General features: G+C 47.1%; 1 protein-coding gene across 2 annotated transcripts in view; it reads left to right on the forward strand.

Moving 5' to 3' along the window:
- COL5A1 (collagen type V alpha 1 chain) overlaps window positions 1-26161 on the forward strand; it is a 121245-nt gene that overhangs the window by 13987 nt on the left and 81097 nt on the right. For both annotated transcript variants that reach the window (XM_015879297.2, XM_015879296.2), the window contains exons 2-4: window positions 10074-10241; window positions 15002-15215; window positions 15818-15980. In XM_015879297.2, the coding sequence (XP_015734783.1) occupies window positions 10074-10241; window positions 15002-15215; window positions 15818-15980 (545 nt within the window). The remainder of the gene's footprint in view (window positions 1-10073; window positions 10242-15001; window positions 15216-15817; window positions 15981-26161) is intronic.

A 26161-nucleotide genomic window follows, 5' to 3' on the forward strand; every position in this document is an offset into this window, starting at 1 on the left:
GGCTTATAGTGAGTCAGGCTTTCCTTATGAGTGTGAATAGGGCCCAACCTTTGCATTGGGCTCCCCAAGAGCATCTTCAGGTTTGTATTGGGCTGAGCAACCAGTGACCAGGCACTGATCTCTGTTGGAAGCAGCTTCCAAAGAAAATATGTGCTGGGTTTGAGGTGCTCGCATCCATCCTGGGGGTGGAAAGATCAATGGGATGGAGTGAGGTATTTCCTTTCTTACATTTCTGTTCTCTCTACTGTGTTCTGATGGATTGTCTTGCTTTCAGTAACTGGAATCCCAGTCCTAAAGGTCTTGTGAGCACAATAAAACTGAGAAAAGCAAAGGAGAACGCTGCTGATGAAGTGAATGATGTATTTCAGCCATCTATTGCCACCCACCTGCCAGCTGGTGGTGTGAAGGTGGCACTGAGGAGGGGAGATGAGAGGATAAACCTGAGCTTCTTGTGATGAAAACAGGTTGTACCCAAAGGCAGGACTGTGCCCTGGTCCTTTAAAGGGGTTCAGGAGGAAATGACATGAGGAACCTGTGTGTGTGTGTGCATGGATTGCAGTGTATCTCCAGCAGTGTGGCTGGGGATGGTACACAGGAGTGACTCAGTCTCCTGGCTGCCCCTCTCTGCACCAGGAATGGCTGTTCTTATCTTCTGCTTCATCAATGTACTTGAAACCTCACCTTAAAACTGGCTTGTGCACATTTTATTCATGGTAAAGGCCGCTGTGGGTACTTTGACGTGCATTTATCTTGATTTTCTGTGCTAAGTGGATTGCTTGTAGCCCTGTTATGCCTGTATGCTAGAGTAGGGCCTTGGAATTGAAGCCCATTTTGCTGGGCAGGCTGCATGTGTTTAGGGGAAGACTAGGCTGAAAAGTGAAGGCAGAGATGCACAGAGCTTGCAGCAGGTGTTGTGACTGTCACTGGCCTCTAATTATTTGGTTAATGCCCAAGTAACAATAATAAAAGGCTTTATTTAAAACAAACAAATGTGAATAATTATGTAAATATTGGTCTGGGCCAGTGTTAAGAGTCCTGGGAAAGCTTTTTGGATGGTTATCTTGGATGTTTCTTTTAGCTTTTATAGTAGAATATGTCAATTTAGATACTATCTTTGGGTCTGAATTCTCCTTCGTGTTTAACAGAAGACCTGAGGAGTAATTTCAGTTGCTAAATGCAGCAGATATTTCCTTTGAGCAGTGAATGTGCAAATCAGTGTAATCAGATTTAATGGGAAATATCCGAAAGGGGAAAAACTGATGGTGCTGACCCACACAAATCTTGGTCAATGCTACAAAAGGTCATCATGGCCCCTGTGGGTTCCCAGCCAATACAGCCGTGATCACATAGGGATGCTGTTGCACCATGAGCAAAACCCCATCAGTTCTCAGCAGGAGCAGTGAGATTTGTGATGGTACCTTTGCTGTCTCCCACTGCACACAGGTAGGGGGAGGCTCATGACTGGTAATTAGCTCCTATCTGCCTCCTGATTGCTGTTTGTAATGGAGCTGCTGCTCTGAGTGCATGAGGAAGTTAATGGGTTGGCTTTCTCCTCTGATGACCCTGGGTCAGAGATTGGAAGGTGCAGTGGAGGCCAAACACCAGCTTCTTGATATCACACTAATGCCACTTGATGTGCTCAGCTGATGGTAGTAAAACCCCTTCCAACCTTTGCCTGGGCTGGGAGGATGCGACGTGGAGGAATTCTGCTCATCCCAGAATGGTATGACTGCAAAACCTCCCCCGATGTGCTGTTACTTAATTTGGGCAGTAGGGAAATACGTAACGTACCATAGGATTTTTGATTTGGAAAGGAATGGAAGCTGAGTGTTGTGTTTGGATGAGCCTCTCTTTCTGTGCATGTTTGGACGCGGGCAGATGATATATTATTCTAACGGGTCCATAAAACCCTCTGGTGGTCTGAAGTAAAACGATGCTCGTTCCCTATTGGAAATAGCAGATGTTGGATCAGGAATGGGATCTGGATAAGCGTGGGTTGGAACTGAGAGCACCACAAGGAGGTGACCATGTAAGCAGTGGATTTCTCCCTACCCTGAGGGCATCCAGACTGCTGCGGTTGCTGAGAGCTGATGAGCTCATGGCCGTGGGTCTGTGGCTAACACTGGAAAACAAGCTTTAGAAATGGTTTTAATGAAGGGAAACAGGTACTGGAAACTTGCCTTCCAACTCCATGTCTGGGGCAAATCAGATATGGTTATTAAGCAAATGCTGCTAAGGTTTCATTGACTGGAGCGTCTGAAAGGAAGAATTGGTTTTATATTTATTTCCAAAACGCCCAAGTAAAGATTAGTGCTGAAATTAATTCAATGTTGGGTTTTAAAAATAAAATACAATAAAAAATCAATAAAACATTTGGAAATCAAAAATTATTTAAGCTCGATTCTGTAAACTTTATGGACAGCAAAAAACCTGCAGTGCATCAAAATGAGTCTTCAGTGGCTGATCTGGAAGCATTGCAGCCACCCGTGTCTGGAGGAAACCTCTCTGTGGTTTCATTCCCCTTTTAAGTGTCTGTTGTGATGCTCTGGTGATGTGATGCCAATCACTGCCCCACCTGTAGCTGCAGCATGTTGGAAGCAATTGTAATGAGGTGGTTGTGTGTGTTAATGTGTTTAATTAGGCTCGTGGTTGGGTATGATGCTTGAAGGACCGAGGGTGTTTAAGGGCTGTGCTGGCTGTAGGAAGCAGCAGAGAAGGCAGTTTGGAGTGGTGGATGTTTAAGCTTTAAGCATGCAGACCTTGTCCTTTTGTTCCTTCTTGCACATGTGGTGGGGTGCTCACTGCATGAAATATACTAAGGGTTGTTCCTTTGCTGCCTGTTTCTTAATGGAAGGTTTTGAGCAAGATCTCACACAGAGGGGATCAGTGGCCGCAATCCATGTCTCCATGGTTTCAAACAAGGTGATGCCCTTGTTCTGGTTTCAGTGCCAAGTTGGTTTGGATAGGAAAGAGAGGAAGCAAGGTATTCTCTGCCTTGACATCCAGCATCTTGGAATGGATGGGCGGCCCTGGCAGCTGCTGATGTGCAATGCCAATGCTCTGAGAGGTTGTTATTGCAGTTTTTGTGTGTGTTATTCTTCTCTGCCCCTTCTGGGAGATGTACATGCCAGCTGCTTTGTTCCTTGCAGGAGGAACAATTCTGCAGCACATTAAAACCGATTGCAAAACTCCTGACTTAAATGCGCTGTTGGATTGGGCCCTAATTGAGGACTGTAAAGAGCATTAATTAGTTGATCATTATGAAATTCTTTGATAATGCAAATGTTGTCCAAGTGCCAGAGTGTCTGGAAACACATCCCGCTCCTTAGAGTGGGGACAAAGTGCTGTGCTTTCCTCCCCCCTGCAGTACACCTGCATTGGGCTCTGTGCTGCCTGCAGCTGGCTGAGCTGTGAGCTTGGTGTCAGAGAGATGCTGCCCAGGGATGGGGGGTCCTCCCTGATATGAGCTGTGGTTGGTTTTATGCAGAGATGCTGGTCTTCAGTGCTTCCTATGGGGAAAAAGAGGTACTGTGCAGGGAGGGGACAGTTCTTGCATCAGTTATTTCCCTCCCTGAATCCAGAAAACATCATTGCAATACCCACAGAGCTGCTTTCCTCAATGCTGTGCTCAGGTGGGTGGCAGACCCTGAGGATGAGGTTTCTATCCCTGTTTGCCCATGTGCCCACAGCACTGCAGCAATCTGCAGCCTTACAGGGATTCAGGTGGTTTGCTTTTTGTATAAAGGACCCAGATAATTTCAGGGGGATGGAGAGAAAGGGTGTCTATAAACCTCACTTACATCCATTCACGGCTGCCATTCAGAATCTGCTCGCAGAACTGAGCTCTAAGAACACCGTTCATCATTCAGAAGGTGAAGTCATGCACTGTCACCGTTTCCTTCTGCAGATCTGCTGAGTGTTTGCGGCTCTAATAACTTGGGTAGTTTTAAAGCCCATTCACCCTCACTGCTTCTAAAGGGCAATGCTCCTGCCAGCAACCAAACTGCTGCTGGAAAGCTTCCCACAATGTCACAGTGACTGAGAACACCATCCAAGTGGTGGGGAATGGGGAAGGTTCCCCACAGAAGTGATGCTGCTTGCCTTCCTCCTTCCACAGTAGAATCTGAAACACTCCATCCTTTGGAATGAATGGGATATTTGCTTGTCTTGAATGGGGATTTTTTTTCCACCCCACAGTCTTCAGTGCTTGCCTGTTAGCTGTGAATTGCCCTTAAGTTCTGCGTGGCATTTGCAGCAAGGATTTTCTGCGTGGTTTAATCATATTCTGCGGAGGGAAGGGCTGCTCTTTGCTGCTGACACCACGGCTTTGTGAGGAACCCGGATGGCTGATTACTTCAAAAACAATTATTTATGCTCAAAGGAGCAAAGATTATTTGATCAGTTGGATTTTAGTGTAGCTCTTGTGCAGCTCCGGTGTCGGTTCTGGGTTTCTTTCTGTCCCTTTTGGGATTAAGCACACGATCTTTCGAATCTGACTCTGCATAATGGTTTCCTTTGTTCACAGTTGGGACTATTTGGGCCATTGCAAACCCCACAAGGGGATGACTTGAGTCACTGGTGAAACATTCAGCAATCTACAGCAATGTGAATTGACACAGATCTGTTGTGGTTATTGGAACCGAGCTGATGTGCACCAGATGAGCATATATTTGTAAACGGCCCTTTTTTTTGCCATGTTATACCCCTTTCTAGGGAACAAACTTCAGCCCCATGGTTCAGCCTCCCCACTTGTCCTTCTTAAAATGCCTTTCCTTTGTCCAAATGTCATTGCATTTTACTGGGCTGCTGCCATGCTGAAGAATTCAGGGGGCTCTTAGTTCAGCCTAAAGGATGCTCAAACAATGGCAACCAGAGCTGAATGTTATTGTGTGTTTATATTGCCTTAGCCTCTGCCATCTTGTTTGTTTAGTTAATTATCCAAGGGCTGCAGCTAAAAGTTCAGTGGTGGTGAGCAGTGAATAGATGTTGAGATTCTCCAGGTATGGACTGCACAATGCCCAGGGAAGCAGTTTGATTCCCATCTGTATTTAGCTCTCTTTTGGATCTCAGTGCCGGAGCAGTTACCTGTTGGTGCTTGAATAATTCCTGCTATAATCTTGCATATTGATGTAAACCTTTGGGTAGTGGCTTGAGAGCAAGAAAACCCTCAGCACTAGTGAAGTGGGCATGTTTCCCATTGAAAGCTGTGCTGAAGGGCAGCACTAACTCACGGCTTGGGGGCTTTTGGGCTTTGGTTGGAAATCACTTTTTTCCTTTAAAAGCAGGCAATAATCTCTCCATCTCTTCCCAGGGGTGTTTTTTTTGCTGCACATTGCAGAACCTTCCCTGCCTGTTTGAGAAGATAAGAGATGTGGTGTTGTTCTGCATAGTGCTGTTTGTGTGAGATGTATTGGCGCTATTAACTGGGCGAAATATGGTAATAATGTCATATTTGTCATCTGAGTACCTGGGAATCCTTTCCAAATGATGCTTTGTAACCTCCTCAAAACAGATGTTGGTGATTGTGAGGCTTAAAGATGAGAGAAATGAGATGTGAATGTTAAGGAGCAGCCTCTCTGCCATCAGTAAACCTTGTTTCATTGAAGCTGGGGAGCTTCATATCTGCCTTACATCCTCCAGCATGCCTGGTGCTCAGTGGCTCAGCCAAGGTGCTGTGTGTGACCAGCAGCACATCTTTGTGCAGCAGCTGGATCTGCTCATGCTTGGGGCCCTGTGCAGCTCTTGGTGGTGGTGATGGGGATCCAGGGCAACTCAGGTCTGAAGCAGGAGATGCAGGGCAATTTAAGCTGGTTCACCCTGCGTGATTGTGAGCAGGGTAACAGCAGTGCATCTCCTCCTTTTTTCTCTTACAGTTCTTTCCACTTTTCTCTGAGTCTCAGGGATCTTCTCAAGGAGATGCTGCTTTGGAAATAATCCTCATTCACGTTGCTTAGTGCTGCTACGTGCTGAAGGCAGAGACTTGTGGGTTTTCTCTTTTTAATTGCCTGCTCCTATAGAAGGGCTTTCCTTCCCAGTGAGCCTGAATCCATCAGCAAAGTGGCACTTGGATACAAACACCCAGGTTGGTGGGTTGCATATTAAGTGATAAGAGAGTTGCAGAGGGCACCTGGGATCAGTCAGGAGCATAAATACCTCTTCATTCTTCAGCTTGTGACCTCGACTCTTTGGCAATAGCTGCATGTAAGCTGTAGTATGACTCAGTGCTGTGTCATCAAGTCCTGAAAGTCTTTGGATGCCCTTTGGCTGTTAAGAAACCAAATATAGAAGAATGGTTCTCCACCATGGTGGGTTGGTGACCTATTCTCCAGACACTCAAATGTCACATTTTTTTACATTAATACGAATATACTCTGGCTGTGCAGAATAACTGCATTTCATGGTATTGGAGGGGAGTATTTTCACTTAGAAGGATATTATAAAGCAAAAGGGTGAAGAAAGGGTGTTTCCTTGACTCCTATACTTTGACCATGTTATAAATTAACACTGAACAAGCTCTGGATGTACCTTAAGATGGGAATGGTATGTAGTGAATGGGGAAGGCTTTCTTAACCCTGCCTTCTAGACACTGCTATCCATAAGAAGTCACCTGCACAACAGCTACGTGTGTGTGTGCACACAAGTTTTCCTCATTAAACTATTGTGTTAAAACCTGTTCAGCTTCTGCTCCATTGAGGTTTCTGGGGACTTTGTGATCATTTCAGTGATGAGCAAAAGGAGGTTGGAAAAGCAGGTCTGTTTTCAGCCATAGCAAACTTTGTTGTGTAGCATCCTTGCTGGAAAATGCATAGAGGTCTGTGAATGGGTTTAATGAAGTGCTATGAAAAATGATGGGAGGAATTGGTTTGAGTCTTGTGACATGTCATTAGGTAATCTTTCAGACACTGGGGCTGCAGATACCCACAAGTAATGTATAAGCAACTTATATATCCTGACGCTCAGCCAAGTGCTTTGGGGAGTGGGGTGAGCAGAGGAATGCTGAGAAGTTCAACTCGTGCAGGTAAAAGCAAAACAAGATGCCTTGGCCAGGGGAAATGAAACATAGGAGAGCCTGGGCTTGCTATCAGACCTGGTGAGAAAGCAGCACAGCCTGAGGAAAGCTCGGTGCAGGTTAACAGCTTGGTGGAATTGGATCTGACAGCTCACTCTCTGCTGCTTTGCATTGCGGAGGGCGGTATTATAAACCTAATACCGGCTGCCTCTATGCCAGGCTTTAGCATGTAATTAAGTAATTACAAACCTGATTAACACGCATATTGGTCTTGTGGTTTAAGCCCTGAATAGAGGTGGAGGAATTAGGGATTTCATTCCTGCTCTTGTCACTGTGTGCTCAGCAGAGGGTCCTTCATCTCTGCCCTGTGCAGAGCGGGGAGTGATGCTCTTTTATCTCATCACAGGGCTTCCCACTATGGCAGGTGCTGCTTTTGGGGCACTCTGAGGCCCAAGAAAGCCCCAGTTTGGGTCTGACGGTGGGTGTTTGTCATTTGCTGCTTTGCCATTTAGGTTTATGGCCACCCTCCTCTGGTGCAGCAAGGGCAGAGCTGCTGCTCTTCTTGGGCAGCCCTGTGCATCTCAGGTGAAAGAATGATCCAGTGTGTAACGTGGCATAGTGATGTTATTCATAAAACATCATAAAAAAAAAAGGAAAAGGAGCTTTCATGAAGCAACAACTAATTGAGCTCTCGGATGCAGGCCAAGCCTGGTGCAAGCTTGTAAGAAATACCCTGCAGGGCTGGTCCTGGTCAGCCTGGGCTCTGTCCTTCTGGGGTGATTCCATTTGAGTTCCTAACAGGAGATTGTGGTGCAGTGGGAATGGGCTGAGGGCTTCAGTTGGTTCCTTGCCTCTTTGGGAATGAGCAGAGGTGATACGTACACATCTGACCCATGTTTTTCCTCTCCTGTTTGCTGATGTGACCCAGGTTGTTGTTAGACTTGAACATCGCGCTTTGAGCTCATCCATCATAGTTAGAGAAGTACGGCGAGTCTTCCAAATGAAGATGAATTGCACGTTGTGTTGGGAGCCTGAGATCTGCGTGGGGCAGCAGATGCTGAAATCATCCTTCAGAAAGGAGGAGTGCAGCACAGAGTGCCACGATGGAGGGTGAGGGTGGGTAGGGGGCTCCAAGCAGCAGCTGGAGGCCTGGAAGCGGTGTGATTCTAATGCATACAGCAAGCAAAACGTGCTGCTTGTGCCTTCGTGCTGCTCTTCCTCCCTGTGCACTGCACAGTTATAGCAGCGCGATGAGCGCGGCTCCAAATCCCCTGCAGCCGCCTGGGGAGCTCGGCTGATGTCAGGAGTCTGGAATTCACATCCCCTCCCCCTGCCTCTGCCTTTTTCCCCTCTTCTCCATAAATAAGTTCTGGAGGTGGCTGGGAGCTGGCTGATCTGAATCTCCCGGAGCACAGGGAGGGGGTTGGAAGCAGAGCTGGAGGAATAAGCAATTGAGTTGCTTAAAGGCGGCTTGTGCTGTGAGCATGTAGAAATCTCTGCATGAAACAAAGCTTGGTCAAAGGCAGTGGGAAGATCCAAGCTGTAAAGGCAGCTTAGACAAATGTCATCCATATTCTGTGTCTAACAAGAATGAGACGTGAGGAAACGTTACAGCTGTGTGCTGCTTGGGCCAGACTCTCAGCTGGTTTATTATCTGCAGCGTTGACTCGGATCTGCCATATGTTTGTAATCTCCCAGCGAGGACCCAATTTCTCAGGATTATGGAAACTTTTTAAAGCTGCCTAACAATGTACATGACTTTTCCATGCAAATATTAGGCGGATCATCTTGGTAACCAAAGCTTTTTCTGCTGTAATAGATCTGCTCGTTGTATTTCTTTCCATTGCTGGTTTTTATGTGTGTTCAATGCTGATGGGTGAGCTGTAGCCCTTCCCCACGGATGCAGTCAGTAGCATAAGGTGCAGGATCTTTGGATGTTCTCTTGTAAATCCTTTCCTCTGGTCTTTCTGGTGAATGCCTGAGCCCAAGACGAGGCCCTTTTTATAGTATTATTATTTTTCCCTCCCTTGAAAGCTTTCTCCTGTTGTTACCTTCCTGTCCTTTTGGAGATCATTTATTTCTTAATTATTGTGTTGGGTTTTTTTGCCGTTTTGGTGATGGTGGTGCTTTCATGGCCATTGCAGTGATGGGATGCAATGTGTGGGATGGGACACAGGTGGAAGCTGCAGCCTGGGACACTGCAAATGTCAATGTGCCTGGCTGTCCATGAGCTCTGAGTAATGATGCTCTTCATGGAAAAGAATGGATCATGGGGCAAAAGGAATACGGCTGTAATATATTGTTCAGGCAGGGCTAGATGAAGCTGTCGTGCAGGTGTTTGCTTTGGGTGCTGCCATGGGTTTGCTGAGTTGGGCGATTCATCTTTCTGATAGCACTTTGCTGCAAGCATCAGTTCAGGATTCAAAACAGTTTATTGTAAACATTTAAAGTTGAGTCTGGTTACTGCACTTCTGGAGGTGCCATCTCTCCCAGTGTGAGCAAGACCGGGTGAGGAAGTTAACGAGATGGATCGCTCACATTATTGAATCACTAGAGACCTCAGTAACCCTGCTGCTGTGGGTGTGCTGGGTGTGAGAACCTCTCCTTTACCTACTCAGAGGTTTTTCTGCTGCCCTGTAAGGATGCGAGCCTGGTGGATAAGCACAGGGAGGGCTGAGGCCAAGGAGCCTTTTGCTTCATGCTGTTGTTCTGTGCCTGTACACTTGCTTCAGGTCATCCTCAGGTGAAGGCTCCTTGCGTGCCCTGAATTCCCACAGAAACCAGAACATCCTTTTTGGAAAGCCAGGGCATAACTAGATTTTTCCCCTTCCATCAAGCTTGTGTTTTGCTGCCTGTACGTGTTTTGTGCAGCAGTTGACACAAGACAATGCTTGCCAAAGGGGAGATCTCCTTGCCTTGCCCCAGGCAGGGCTGGGTGCTGTGCACAGAACCCTCTGGGTTCTGAGTGAGCCTACAGGAGCAGCATGAGCACTGTGACACATCATGCTGGGATGATCCTGCTATAGCTTACTTATAACCCTGTTCTCTGCTCTTCTTTTTGCAGCCGAACCTGCAGACCTCTTGAAGGTATTAGATTTTCACAATTTACCTGATGGTATCACAAGAACAACAGGGTTTTGCACAAGCAGAAGGTCTTCGAAAGAAGCAGATGTTGCTTACAGAGTAACAAAAGATGCTCAGCTCAGCGCTCCGACAAAGCAGCTGTATCCTGGTAAGTCCGCACCTTTTTGTGTTAGCCATGTAGAACTACCTGATACTTCTTCTCAGCTCTTCTATCCACATACAGGGCACTGCACAGTTCCTTCCTATTCCCTGTGTCTGCTCCCTTGGCAGAGAATGAGTGATTCTGCTGTTTTTGGGGGCGGGTTGCAAACTCACAACCGTCAAACGCAGCAGCGAGTTCTTTTGTCATTGCATTTGCATGTAGTGACAGGTTTCATCGAGGGAGATGTAGCCAATGCCTCCACATATGTTCCCTCCTATATTAGAAAGTTTGTGCTGTCTCATTATCACACAGTGACATCCAGCTGGGAGAGACTTGGAAGATGCAAAGGAGCGCAGACCGCGTTGTGCTCTGCGTTTGTAGAATGCCAGGCACAGTAGGAGCCTATTCTGTGGCTGTGGTGTCTCATAACACAAATAAGCGCCATAAAAAAGAATAGGCTGCCCCACAAGAACAGATGTCCCAAGAAGCTTGTTTGAAGAGGCTGGAGGTTCATTAGAGCAAGCCACAAAAGACACAGGAGTTTACAGAGCCCTTGAAGAGCGCTGCTTTGAGGAAATGTTTCCAGTTTGGAACAGGGTGGATTTAAGAGCTTCCCAGTGGTTGCTGGAGCCACTGTGAGGTCTTGTCTGACAGCCTTTTTTTGGTGCAGAAAGCAGAAAAGTAGTGACTTCTAACCAATTTAGCAGAGATTGGTTGCCCCTGCTTCGGGGAGTTCAACCCAAGAGCATGAAGAACTGAACGACGGTTGCAATGGATAACTCCATATCACATGAGACTCATCTTGCTGTTTGGACATCCTCTGAGTTCTTGGCTTGCATCTGCTGTTTTTCACCAGTGAGATGCAGATGGTGTTTCTTTGATGTCATCAGGCAACTTCTCAATCTCTTCCACTGGACAGCCATGGAGCAGTTGAAATAGCTCTACCTCTCTCTGGACTCTTATGAAATAACCTGATCTGCTTGCTCAGGAGATGGAAAGAGCAGAGAGGAGAACCCCTGCTGTTTTCCATCAGATCCACAGCTGTTTGCTCAGTACATCCCCATAACGAGCTGTGACATGAGCTCACACCACCAGATGAGTGAGAGAGCGGAGGTAAAGCCCTTAAGTGCTTGCAGCGTGGTGTAGTAGGGAAAATGTGGCTTTGGAGACTTCATGTGTTGCAGAAAAACTTGCCCTCTTTGCTTTTGAGCACCACAGGCAAATGTACACAGGGCATAATATTTTGTGCTAATTAGAAGTTGGTGTTTTTCTAAGATGGTAATTTTACGGGCTTTGCATTCTGCTTCTGCAGTTACCGCCAGCGAAGCAAGATATATAATATATATATATATATATATTATTTATATATATATAAAGCCTGTCTGTTTTTCAAACCCACAAGAGGGAGAAAATCTGCTGAGATGCTTGTTGTCCTTGCTCCATGAATAAGTTCTGCTTCCCCACAAAACCGTGCTCTTCCAGCAGAGGCAAGAGAAAGGCAGGCTTTTCAGTGGCAGCCAGCAGAATGTCATTTGCATTCTTTTAGCAAATTCTGCCTTCTCTGTGCTGCTTGTGGGTGTCTGTATGTATAGATCTGTATGCATTGAAGAGCTGAAGAATTATAACTCAGTCATCTCCATCCATTTCAAAACTGGAAGTTTTCTCAGATGAAGAATGAGGCTGGAGCTTGGTGACACCACCAAAAAGCTGTTCTGCTCTGAGAAGTGGCTTTGTGAATGGCACCATCTTGCACAACAGTTCTGCTCTGTGGTTGTACTGGGAACTCGATCAGCTCATTGTTTTTGCTGGGCTTTTCTTTTTGGTGTTATATGGCTAAAGCATTCCAGTCCTTCCTGGATAGACTCAGGGCTTTGCCAGGCCCCTCTGCTACACCAGCAGCACCAGCACTATGAAAGCATCCCTGGTGTCTGTGTTTCGAAGGCTGAGCTTGCATGAGAGCCTGCCATCCTTGGTCCCAGTGTTAGGAAGGAAGAAGCTGGGCTTGTTGCTGCTCTGTGTGCAGCAGAGCACGCTGCAGATGCCAGCTGCTCATGTGAAGCAATGAGTGTTGGGGCCGTGCCACCCCTGTGCCCACCCTACATCTCAGTGTTGTCTGCTGGAGCAGCAGTGCCAGCTCTCCCTATGGATCCATCTGCAGAATGGGGGTCTGAACCCTTCGCTGCTTTTCAGGACATTGATAAGTTGAAAGGCTTTGGTCTGAAGGTAAAAATAAAAGTGAGCAGTGAGCCAAACTCAGCATTAGTGCAGGGCTGTTGGGAGGAGAGAAGGATGTGTAATGAGCTCACTTGAGTGGACTGAAAATGAAGACTTACTCCCAAACCCCTCGTTGGGGATGACTTCCCTGTCTTTAAGGGGATTTGGAACAGTTTCTATGTACTCCATGTATTTATTGTCATGTATATATTATCCATGTGGATGTGTTTTCATACATCGTTCAATAGCCTGGGTCACTTCTGTGACAGTGAAGGCATTGTTATTTTGCCAGGACAGCAGAGCAGTAACAGTAATGTCAGCTATAATTCATCTGTTATGGTTATTTGGGTTGAGAAACTCACGTCACCATGGAGACGTTTTAATAATAATGAAAAAAAAAGAGAATTAAAAGCAGCTTTTTAATGAGTTGGCAGCTTGCTCAAGTTGAAAGGTACTGTATTGTGGATTCATAATGAAATTTTGGACATGAACTATTTTACATAAAAGGCCCCAAACTTTAGGCTGTAATTGGAACCAGGAAGGCGTATGGTCTTGATTGAACACTACAGGAGGATTTGTGTATATTCAGCAAGAGGGAGATAAAGCTCAGTTCATCCTAGGGGAGGCACCGAGATCAGATGCCTGCCTTTGCCAGATATCTGGGTCTGTGTCTTAGGAGGAAAATCTGGCTATGATAACCACAGCACTGGATTATTGACTGACTCCTCCATTCAGAAGATGCTTTCTGCTTCTTTACAAATGTGGTCTAACTGGGATGCTGGCTGTGTGTCGTTGCAGGTGTCCCCAGGTGCCCACTTGGTGCCCCATTTGCACTGTTTGCATCTCTTCTCCTGCCTCCTCCATTGCTCTGCAGTGCAGTCCTCTGCTGGAGGGCAAATCCACTTGCAGGAGTGGTTAATAAAGTTTGAGCAATTCCCAGGCAGAAGAAAAGAGTGATTTCATGGCCTCTTTCCTTTTGAACTTGTGAGCTGTGCTGTAGTGAGAAGAATTCCCTGCTTACGCCCCCATACCTGGGTCAGAATCCCTTCTGTACCGCTGGGATACCATCTAAGAAAAGCCTGTGGGGGCAGAGGAAACCTACTGGAAGCTTTTGGGCACTGAGCTTGACAGTTTTTTGTGGTTTTATATGGCTGCGAATCTGCAGTTGAAAAATGCTCTATTGTTGTTCCCTTCGCTGCGCCCTGCCGCACGCAGATGGTCACACACACACACATACCCTGCTGCCCATGGCAGGGCTGCCCCACTTTGCTGTGCTTGGTATAAGATTTCCCAAGCAGATACCCAGCAGTACAATGCAATCCTTGTTGTGAAAGCCTGGACCTTGGAGGAAAGATACCCTGCACGTCTCACACTGCTGAAATGAGGTTATGCCTTGGAGGGTACCCTCATTTCTTTGTAGGTCCTGTCATCCACAAGAATTTGATCAAACTAACTCCTTTTCTAATGCATCTGGAGTTTTTAAGGCCTCCTCTCCAGCGTGTGCATCCGAGCTTCTCTGTTTGTGATGGTTCTGTACGAATGGCACAGAAAACACAAGCCAAGGAGATGCGTCGTGCTCAGGGCATGACTTGGCGATGTTTGTGCCCACTTGAAACATGGAGTTCATCAGCCCAGAATTGCAGGGGAGAGACCCTTCCCATGCAAAAATGGAAAGATATCACCCGAGATCAGAGCAGTCTGCTTTCCTGAGTGGAGAGAAGTCATGGAAACTTGTGAGCAGCTCAATATGCAGACAAACCAGCGTTTCCTGCTGTTTGCCAGATTTATTTCTGCTTGCAGATATAAGTCTTTTTTTCCCCCTGTACCAGCACTGAAAGCCAAAGCCACAGAATGCTCTGTTCTAGGCCTAGAATAGATGAAACCTGATGCAATTCCCTTACGTCTTTACATACAGTATTGAAGAGTTTTATTTGCCTAACTGGCATGGAATGCTTAGCTCCCTCCATTTTTCTGATGTATTAAGTTAACTTGGAGGTGGTGTGATAAATGAAATAAAGGAAGTTTTCACCTTCCTTCCTTAATTCTCCAGGACACATCGAGGAGGGGTTTGGTGCAAATAATAGATTTGATCAATAACAGCTTTTTTAGAGCCTAGCATTGTATTCTCACCCTAGAAGACTTTGAACTGTGCTGTGCTGCAAGTTGAAATACAGAGTGGCTTTTGGCTTTATGGCAGTGGGGTGAGGGCTGGAAAAAGGCTTTCTGATAATTAATTAATAATAATAATTAATTCTGATAATTAATGAGAGATCCTTGGTGATGTTCAGTTCTGTAGGTAGCCCTTGAGAAGCAGTGCCCTGCTCTGGCTTTGCAGGTGCAATCTGCTTTAGGTTTCAACCCTGTACCTTGGTAGGCTTTGGGGGAAAAGATGGATCATTGACTGGCAGCAGTTTCCCAATGTGTGCTTTTGGAGATGCTGATGTACACACATCTGGAGGGGTGAACGATCAGCGATCATTGGGCAACCCATTGTTCCTGTAGGGATTCATTGTCAAGGAAACCTGACTAACCTCTTTGCTTTTCCACTCCAGCTTCCCCATTCCCAGAGGACTTCTCCATTTTAACCACTGTAAAAGCGAAGAAAGGAGGTCAGTCCTTCTTGATCTCAATTTACAATGAGCAAGGGATCCAGCAAATTGGTGTGGAGATGGGTAGATCTCCTGTATTCCTGTATGAAGACCATACAGGAAAGCCAGGCCCAGAAGACTATCCTCTCTTTAGAGGCATTAACCTAGCAGATGGCAAGTAAGTGAAATTTTGTGCACAAAGGAACAAACAGTATTTTGTTTATAACAGTACCAGCATGTGTTGTGTAAAATTGGAGTCATACAAATGTATATACATACATCCCATTCTTGAACTGTACCCTTTGGCAGACAAACATTGTGTATGAAAAAGGTGAACCCTGTACCAGTTAGTGCAAACTGTGTTGATGCTTATGGGAGATAGCAACGTTGTTGGCTTCTGTTATGAGTCCAAAGGGAACTCTTGTCAATAAAAATCCCCATTGGATCCTTCACTTGACATAAGGAGTGTGGAAGAAGGGTTAGCCAAGAAGTTATCAGGGTATTTTACCCCTTCTCTGCCTCTCACTGAAACAAGAGCAGGCTCTCTCCAAGCTACTTTGGAGGGTTGAAAAGCAAATGGCATCTGCCAACACAGTCATTTCTCTTTCCAATGATTCACATAGAGTCTGCCCTAAGCTGATTTTCATCCATTTGCAGATAATAGCTGGGCATGAAGGTTTGCAGGAGAGTTTTGACGAGGGATTCATTGTTATTGCAATCATTGGCTTGCTCTTGAAAGACCAGAGCTCTGTGTAACATCTGTGGGCTGCATTCTTCCAGGTGGCACAGGGTCGCCATCAGCGTGCAGAAGAAAAACGTCACCTTGATTTTGGACTGTAAAAAGAAAATAACCAAGTTCTTGGACCGAAGTGACCATCCCATCATTGACGTCAATGGCATCATTGTATTTGGAACGAGGATATTAGATGAGGAAGTCTTTGAGGTAAGTCAATGATGATGAGCAGCTTTAGAGGTGTTCCGCAGAGCTGGGTTTTGGTTTTGAGGGATTGACAGCTCCGTTTTGAAACTTATATTGGATTTTTGCACGGAATCCTTTAATATGTAGCTTAGTTTCTTAGAGATCGTGTTCTAACTATGGAAATGTTTCATGGAGTATTGATGCAAGCAATGGGCCAGGTTGGCTACTGGAGAATCTCCCTCCTATGGGTCTGTAGCTCTTGTGCTCTGTGTTGATGTTAAAAGCTCCGCTTCTGGAAGTAGCAGGACTTCATTTATCCCTGTGTTATGACTTAAACCCTATCTGAGGGGCAGTAAACAGGGGAGTCTCTCTTGCAAATCAGTTCTCTCAAAGTCCATAGGAATCTGCTCATTTCCCGTGTGTTGGTCATTGATTTCTGGTTCCTTGCACTGTGACTCAAGGAGTCTCCTTGACAGCTTGTTTGGCAGCCCCGTCACCTCCCACACAGTGACTGCTTTTTCAAATGCAACCCCAAATCACGATGGGTGGAATGTTCCCATGAGCTCCTATGATTTAAGCGAAGAGATACGGGCTTATTTATAGACGAGGTACATATGGTAGCAGTTCTTTTCCCATAGTTGCTAGTTGAATACGTGCATTTTGCTAGCAATCTCAGCTTCTGTGCTCTGCTGTACTTCTGAGGCTTTTATGTGTACAGTAATCTTGTCTCTTATCTTGCTTGCAAGCTAGAATTGCTTCTCTGAAATCAGCGCCGGTGCAATGGAGTGTAAACCAAGGTCTGTTGACTTCCCTACCTCCTTATTTATTGCACTCACACGGAGGAAGTGCTGTATCCCATGGGCCTCCCAGCCCAGCAAAGGGATAGGAGACATTTATTTGGGGGATAATTAGAGCTGCAGCCAGGCCAGCTCCTGCCTGCACAGTGCTGTCACTTGGAGGGAGAGTTGCTGTAACATTACCAACAAACAGAGCAGGGATGCAAGGACTGAGCATTGCTGCCAAAATCCCAGTTAGGGAGCTAGCACCGAGTTTCTACATTTCATTAAATAAATAGGCAATCCCTGGGAAGGCTGACAATTAAAATAGAAAGTAAAAGCTGGGTTTAACGGGTGCTGGAGTGTCTCACAAGCGTTGAATGTGCTGCCAGAAATGCTGCACTGGTTGCTGTATTCTAAGTGGAGCTGCTACCTAAAGAGGTGCGCTCCAATGGGGACATGCTGGGGTCTGGGAGATCTATGTGCAGAAATGGGTGTCGCATCCAAACCGATAAATGCTGCTGTTTGGTGAGGACCATTTCTTCCTTCCTGCAGAAGAAATACTCCTAGATAAACTATTTCTATCGAGGGAGAGGGCTGTGCTCAGTGGACCCCTCTTAGGTCCTGGAAGGTGATGTAAAATAGAGCAATAGAGCAATGCCCTTTGCTGGAGGCTGCTGCGCTGCCATCAGCCCTGGGTGCAGGATGCAGTTATGGGGGTTGTTGTGGGCACTTGCTGAGAAACAGTTCTGGTAATTTGAGCAGACATGAACAATTAGCAAGTTTGTTTATTTATTTTTGCCTGTATACTTCACATCTATGTTGTAAAGCATCAGTATAAGCTTTGGAGGAAGGGGGGAGGGAAGCAAGCTCTCCAGTACTGGAATTTGTCCTTTCCTCTTGTCATCCTCATCAAACAAAGAGGGTTTTCAACATATACTCTCACACACACACTAATCAAGATACCAGCAGCTTTAAACTGAACATAATTAATAGTTTTCATGAAGGCAGTGGACTAGAACCTAATTTCCTCTATATCTCAGTGACTCAATTTCCTTTCGGCCCTCCTTTCTTCTCTGCAATCTGCACGCCTAAGCAGAAAGTGTGTGGGGAAGGACTGTGGCTCAGGCCAATGGGAAAAGGGGTGCAAGTGATTGGAATGCTGTGCATTCTGGATTGCTTCTGGGCTGAACCATGGGCTGAAGCTGCTGCTGTCCTGCAGGCAGCTGCCCTGCCAACCTTGGCTTGATGCTGCTGTGCTGGTCAGTGTGTTTGCAGCCTGGTTGTGTGTCTGTCCCCACTGTGGAAGTTTCTCCAGCCCATTGGGTGCTGTGGGATGGAAGGCAGCGGCTGGGAGGGCTTAGAAAGGCTTTGTCTCATCTGGGATCAGCGAGAGCACTAAGTAGTGGGAATTCCCATCCATCTGAACCCCGGGCAGGGGCTTGAAACCAAATAAAAACCCCATTGCTTCTTGTTTGGAAAGTCATAATTATTTAAACAGGGGTCACGGCAAAGCAGCTGTGTTGTGTTGGTCACTTGGGTGCGTGGATGGCGATGCCTTCACTTGTGTTCTGCTGCAGGACCCAGCCTGGCAGAAGGAACTGGGGGAGAGAGGGGGGGATGGTTGAAAACATTTCTGTAGCGCAGCGTTCTCCTGGTGGAAAAACGACTTCCTCTCATTAAAATGCAATTAGCTGGGAGGCTGAGTGGGTCTCTGTGAGGCTCTGGGAACTCCGGGTGGGTTTGAAGAAGGGCCAAGCTGAAAGCCTGGGTTGTACAAGTTAAGTTTTGTGCCGAGCTGTTGTTTGCAACAGAAGTGTACAAATGTCAGGACAGGCTTGGGCAGCAGCGGCTGGCGTCAAGCTGTGAGTGAGAGGCTGCTGTTGTGAGACTGCAAAGGCCTTTTGCAGGGGGGAGAGAGCAAAGAAATAGCCCACGGGGTGGGAGAAACTCTTGGCACGCAGGCTGCAGTGAGCGGCGCTCCTGCGGCTATGGCAGCACTGGGAGGAGGTCGGAAGGCACGTGGATGTGTCTCGTTGTTAGGATTAGCCGTTTCTTTTGCAGTTTGGATATGTTAGAATGCAAATTCCTTGTGGTCTCCTTGTCACCCAAAGGCTGAGCACCAAACATGGGGGGACTGTTCCAGAGCCTCACTGTGATGTTGCTGGGTGGTGACCCCTCTTGGTGCTCTGCTCCTCACCCAGGTTGTTGGGATGCTCTGTGGGTTTTCATGAGAGGCTGCCCACAGAATATGCCCTTGACAGGTAACTTCTGCTCCATGCACAGCTCACTGCTGGGTTTGGGGGATGTCAGTGCCAAGCCAGAGCCCCACAAGGCTTTGTGTGTAGCGCAAAAAGGATGCTGCTCATTTAACCCATTTGACTGCTGCATCCATGGACTCTGGGAACAGCATCTCCCATGGGATGGCTTTTCCAGCTCAATGCAGAGGTGGTCCTGGGGAAGGGAGGCCTGGGCTAAAGAAGGTCTGGTTTAGCAGATGTGGGTTGAACCAAAGTTCAGGTCCTGGCTCTGTAAGGTCACCGGTGCTGTGTTTCAATCCCAGAAGTGTTTGTATTATAGTAGTGAACAAAGAAATCCCATAACCTGCAGCTGGAGGTTCTTTATGAATGGAAAGTGCTGCATAACGTCTGAGGCAGGTACCCGTTACCTTCACGGCTGGGTGAGGTGAACTCACAGCCTCTGCAGTGCTGTGTTGAACCATCTCATGTAAACCCACAGAAGCTCATTTTCTGCAGCAGTGTGGGACCCAGCCCTTTTCTACTGCTCAGCCCAGCACACTCAGCAATAGGATGATGAATAACAAGCAGTTTGCCCAACCTTTACCAGAGTCCCAGGTGTGTCTTATCTTCCATAGTCCTGCTGAATTGCTTGTGGTTCAGGGGACTGTCCCATGAGAAGAGTGGCATTTTGATCCTCAAGTAATAATAGTGGAATAATGGCTGGTGCTGGTGTAGATGAAATGAGTTTTCCCATGAGTAGAAAGGTTCAATGTGTGTGCTGCTTGTTTGAGGTTGGCTTCTCAGGGAATGAGAGGAGCTTATTTTGTGCAGCTGAGTACCATAACTGTGTCTTATTGGTCCAGTTGGTACCGTAAAACCAAATGGTTTCTTTTGATGCTGCCAAACAAGGTGTGAAGTGAGAGGGTCTCCCAAACACCTGCATGTACCTTTCAGCCAATGCAAGGAAGCTGAGGGCTGGTAGAAACATCTGCTCTCGGCTTAAGCCAAGTGCTGGCCTGGGATGAGACACGGTGTACAGTGCTAAGAGAATGGCACTTATGCTCTCTTTTCCTTTGTGTTTTTATTGATTTTTGTTTGTGTTTGAAGACCACCAGCAACATGAAGGTAGCAGAAATGAAGGGAGGGTGAGCACTGGGGCTGCTCTTAGGGCACCAAATGCTTCAGTGTTCTCAGCTGAGACGTTTGTGCTGCTCGGGTGCTCTTGGGTTGAAATGCCAGCTTTCTTTTCATCTTCTGCCTTGTTTACACTTAGACAAAAGCAGTTATCACTGGAGTTGATAATCCCAGATTCCATTTCCCTGTCCTCATGGCTTTCTCCTTCCCTGTGCCCTTGGATTTAGCATTTCTCACTCTGGAGAAAGCTCTTAGCTTTACCTTTTCTGAACGTTATTTCTTTTCCAGTTACCTCCAAGGCTGCAAGATTGGATCAATAAATTTTGCTTTAGCAAAAGGTGCACCACAGAAAATAGTCTTTCTGTCCATACAAATGCACCTTACTGTATTTTTTCTGGTGTTGGAAGACAGATTTAGGGCTCACTTTTGCAGGCAGATGCGCTGTTAACATGTCAAATAGCCTCTGTTTGCTCCTGCAGGAGGGTAACTGTGCTACTAATACAGTGGGCTTTGGGGAAAGTCAGGCTGGTGGTAACTGCAAAGCTTGCAGGCTTTCTCACCTCGTGGGGGAGGGCATCAGCTCCAAATATCCTTCATGTCCAGGCCCTTTTGTGCAAGAGCAAGATGCACAAGGCGCTGGTGCAGCTGGGAGCGCTTATCAAGGAGAAGCAACAAGATCCCCAGCATCCTTAAACCAGGAGCTGCATCCTGCACGGTCTGGGGCAGGAAGGAACTGGGCAAATCTCGTGGTTAAGCTCTTGTCAACCTTCAAAAAACACTCTTAGAATTAATTACGCTCATATACTAACCTGGATTTCACTGTCGAGATGCGCTGCAGACTCGCGCTCCCGTGTACTTTGCCCTGCCTCGGCAGACTGCTGAAAGAAGTTAATTTACAGTTCTGGCTGCCTGCTTTCCTGGCCCTGCCAAATCTGATTTCACCTCTTTTGCTGTAGAGCCTTTCAGGGAGTGCAAAGAGTCGATGTTTTACACCACCAGCTTATACTGTGGTGTGAGATGATGGAAAATGAAACGTCCTGAGCCAGCATTAAGGTTTTTTATTGAAGATGTCTGTAGCTTTCCCCAGTCTCCTAATAATTCTCCATTTAGTTGCTGGTTTTCTCGTCATTTCTTCTGCTTTTGGGTTGGTTTGTGTGTGTGTGTGTGTGTTTTTGTTTTTTCTTTCTTTCCAAAGGGATCCTCTTTAGTGAAATGGTGCACTTGAGACATATGGATCGAATCACAGCTCTAGGCTCTTCCAGAATAGCAGTGCTGCCTAGAATATGTCTGCAACTGCTGAAGCTTTTGCCTCCGGATGGCTTTGCAATTAATAGTGAGATTTTTGTGCCAGAGGCCAAGCGATGCAGTCAGTTTAATCAAAACCCCAACGTGATACTTGGCTCGGGTTGGCAATTCTCGTGTATGGGATTGTCTTACCCAGGTGCCCAGGGACGTCATCTGGTTTTATCAGTGTGTGTCTGTGAGTGCATGCAGGAGAACTGCAAAGCAGCCTGTGAAAGTTGCAGCCTGTGCTTAAGGTGGTTTATTCTCATCCCTAAAGTGGCACCATTCTTTATGATCCCTATCTGTCAGCTCCCTGTAAGGAGAGTGAAGGTATTTGGGTGGAAACACTGGGTTAATTGTTTGCATGTGCTTTGTCCAGATACCTCTTTTTTTGCTGAGATATTCTGGGTAATTGGTGGCTCAGGCACCTGGACTGCAGTCAAGCTTTGTGACTGGGTCAGGGTTGCCTGTCATGATGTGTATTTTGTAATTACGGCTAATAAAGTGCCATCGTGACTGTTTTAGCTCTTCTTGTTTATTGTAAGTGATAAATTCCATTTCTTTAGCTGTAAAAGACACTGTGTGCTTGTCACGTGTAGGTCATTACTGGAGTTTGCTGGTATCTTGTGTCTTCTGGCTGATGACTACATCCAATGCAAGGAGGGATGTGCTTTATAGTTCAAACAGACCATAAAAGTGCTTTTATTGATGCTTAACAGCAATGCAGTGCATCATGTAACTTTTAATCCAGCCAAGATACACACCCAGGCCTGGGAAACTCTATGGCATCGCTTCATGCAATTGCCTGAGCCAAGGCCTGCTCTTGTAGCCAGAGTAGAACAAGGCTTGATGGCACAGGCTTATCCTTGGCATGGGTACCATTGGATGCTAGCTTCAAGGCAATGTGTTGCTCTTATTGGTTGATTAACATGTAATTAACTGTATTTGGATAGCTGAGCATCTGAAATGCTGGCTGTACGGAGGTAGCGCAGCGATACTCAGTTTGCAGTTGTGCCCAGGTGTTGAAACAGGGTAGTTGTGTTACGTAAATGGGAGGAGATCCAACTGGAGGAATTTCTGGAGGGGTCCTTCTTTGTGCTTTTGCTGGCAGAGCGTGGCAAATGCCGAAGATACAGAGCAATTAGCAGTCATTTAAAATCTATTAGTAATACCTTTTGTAAATGAAGGGCAGAGGTCCTGCTGTGGATGGGGGACCTCTTGGCTTCCTTGCCTGCTTCAGGACAGTGGATGCATCAGCAGCACTGTGCAGCAGCCAAGTGATGAAGGGCTCTCCATCACTGCTGTCCCTTTGGGCCACAGCAGCCTGGACAGGAGGGCTATGGCCCAACTCCCCCTGGCCTGGAAACCCTCCTACAGAGAGCAATAAGCAGTTCAGACAGCTAACAATGGGAACGGAGTGGTCTCTGGAAGGCGAAGCTCATCCTTCAGTATAATTTCCATCCACTGCAGGGCTTGAGGGGCTTGGGGAGCAGAGTTCTGTCTGATTGTTCCTGGCGCTCACCTGGCAGAGGTTTTGTATCTAAATGCTGGCAGGCAGCGACGAGGCAGGCTCATTACACGTGATGGATGCTGTTTGGAGCCTCCTCATTACTCTTTCAGCCCATGGATTCCTTTGTAGCTCACTTCCCCTGTTGGCTGGTGGGAGGGAGGGAGGGAAGGAGGGAAGAGAAGGGGGCTCGGTTCTTCCATGGAAACTCTGAGGTGCAGAGGGCTGATGCAGAGCCCAGACGGGTGATGTAATGCTGGAAGCCTGCTCCGCTCCAGTGACATCACGCCAGGGCTCCCAGTGGTGTGGGGGTCGTGGGTGCCTGCTGGGAGCCACAGAGAAGCTGAAAGAGGACCTGGGATGTGGGAGACGTTGCATGAGAGCAGATGGACACGTTGGGAGACTGGGAAAGATTTTCTTCACCTCGAGCACAGGGGGAAAGCCAAATACTCATGCTATTGGGGAGAAGTTTCCAGCTGAGCTTTGCTGGCAGCACTGCTGCACAATATGTAAAAGCCATTACTGAGAGCAGCGAAGAGCCATGGTGTGCCACTGGCCCAAATCAGTGCATGTTTCCCCTTCCCTGCTAATTTGGAAACCTTGTTCAGTGTGGGAGGTCACACCAATTAGTTTTATTTGCATAAGTGAATTTTTGGCACCGAGGCCTGGGGACAGGCAGCCATTCTCTTCCATATACAGAAAGCCTGCTTTGCATGGTTGCAGCAAGTCATTAGAGGAAGTGCATGCTCCATGGAGCCAAACTGGTGCCTGGAGGAGCAGGGAGACAGGCGCCCAGCTCTGCAGTGTGCTGCTCAGGCAGGGGCTGTGCTCACATCCTCACTGACCCACCAGTGCTCAAACTGAGGTCTCTTTGCAGCTTAGGACTTTGTTACCATTGTCCTCCCTTTGCAGGACTCTGCTTTAAAGGGGGGGCATCAACAATCTGTTGTTTCCTTAAGGCACAGAAAATTGTCCTCTAACTGAGAGCCTCTCTTAGTTGACTTGGTGTTCAACCCATTCCCTTGTCATTTAGGTACGAACAAATGAAACACATGTTCTTTGCTCACGGGTGAGGCCCTTCTTATTTTCTTCTATTTTATTTGTTGAGGCAGTCTGGGCTGCTTGCCAAAGCCCAAAGGAAAATCCAAGCCTGCTCCAGACATCCCCGGTGTGCAGGTGTACTGCTTACTTCCACAGAGCCGAGCGGGATCGAATTGTATGTGTTCACAATAAATATATCACCCTGGGGATGGGAGCTGGAAGAGGGTATTCCTAATGAGTTGTGCAGAGTGTTGGATGGGATTTGTGTACTTGTGTGTCTATGTGTGTTTTCTATTCCCTCCAAGAACACGGAAAAAAGCCTCTCACCGTGGGCTCATTGTTCTCCCCACGTAGCCACATGCTGGCCATGGTTGAGGAGGTCAGAACCTGTTTGAACAAACAGTGCTCAGGTCACTGAAGCGAAATGTGTGAGGAGACGAGAGAATTGGTGGTGAATATTACATTTGTGCACTGTTTTCTGCTCAGGAATGTCTGCAAACACAGCATGGTTTTCCTGGCTTTGATGCCTTGAATAAGCAAATGTAAAGATAATTTGCAGATACCCTTTTCCAGCTTGCCACTCAGAATGCTGGAATCTGAGCTGTGATGGTCAGCCATCCCTGGTCTGTAATGGGTTTGTTCAGGTAACCTCATTCCTAGGCTGAGAGTCACATCTGCATGCACAGAGGCCATAGGGTAGCACAACCCAGTTCCTCTTTTGGGGTGAAAAGCTTGGCAGATGCCCAGTTAGCTTTGTTAGAGGAGCTGAGCAGGATGATGCCTTTAAACACAAGGCTTTGGAATGGTGTATTTAAGGTGGGAGAAGAGATGTGTTTGAATGCAGTGGGCAGGCAGTCCTGTCTTGCTGAAGGGAGGAAAAGTTGTGCAGATGGGAAGGGTTAGGAATACACATGCGCCATATCTCTGTTCTCTATTTCCAGCTCCGTACTGAGTAGTGTGGGGCACATTTGCAGGAGTGTTGGGAAGCAGCAATGGGAACCTGCACAAAAGTTTCCTCCTCGGGTGGTCCCAGCAGATGTGACCCATGCAGCTCTCTGTCGTTTGGTAACCACTGCCTGCCAAGCACTGGAAAATTCTTTCCCAACCAAAATTTGGTGTTAAGTTAAATTCTGAGCGTGTCAGCAGATATCCCCATGGCTAAGCATGTAATCCCACTTACATCCTGAGATAACTTTGGCAGCCAGGTCAATTTTCCCCTATTCCCCTTAATCCATAAAACCTGGATTCTGTAGTTACCTCTTGGGGCAGAAAACATTCCAAGTGCTGATTAAAAGCCTCTGTGTAGACAAAACCCCTTGATCCCGAGCCACCTCAGCAGGGAGGGCCAGGGTAAAACCTCATGGTGGATCTCGAGGTGGTGATGGTGCCAATGGAATGCCCTTCAGCAGAGCTGAGAACAGCAGCTCCACTTCCAGGTTCATCCAGCTATGAGAAAAGAAGAATTGGGATGGAAGCAAGGGGCATGCAGCTTTTTACCTGGGTGCTTAAAAGAGCTCTAGCTGCTTTGGGCTGGGAGCAGGAAGCCCTGGTGGAAGCAAACAGCCACCCTTGGGCAGTGGGTGCGAGTCCATAGAAGGAGGCTGATGCTCTGTGGAGTGAGCCCTGGGCTTTGGAGCTGCCTGAGGGCTCCCTTGGGGTTTCTTGTTGAAGTTTAGGAAGTGTTAAGAGAGGAGAGGACAGGAAGGTAACCCATGAAGAAGCAGCACCTGCTTGTTCTCATTGCCTTCGTAGCAGAGTTGTGCGTTGTCTGACAGAACTGCAAAGCATCCTGTTTGTGAGAGGTGTGTTTTCATTACCACGGATGGCCATGTCTAGATGTTTGCTGGAGGCTTTGGTTTCCTTTCTAGCTTCTTCCTATTCTGTACCAAGGTGAGGACGCTTTACCCCCTTCCCCAGCCCTCTGCTTCTCTTTACATCTTCCTCCATCATCATCAGTAGGGTTGGGGACAAAGCTTCCTGGGATCCACATCCCCCAAGGCTATGCTGCCTATGTGGGGCTCAGCAAGATCTCGGTGACAGACTCCAATGGGGCTCAATGTGGCTCCGACACTGAGGTCTCAAATGTGCCACTTCAGCCAGCAACTTCACTTCTTCACCGCCTATTTTCCACCGAGCGAGTCCCCCGTGTGCTGTTTGCATCTCCAGCTTTGTGTGGGCGGCGCAGAGAGCAGAAGCTGCTCTCGTTCCTCATTTTCCATAGAC

The sequence above is a fragment of the Coturnix japonica genome, chromosome 17 (genome assembly GCF_001577835.2).
Source record: "Coturnix japonica isolate 7356 chromosome 17, Coturnix japonica 2.1, whole genome shotgun sequence".
NCBI lineage: Eukaryota > Metazoa > Chordata > Aves > Galliformes > Phasianidae > Coturnix > Coturnix japonica.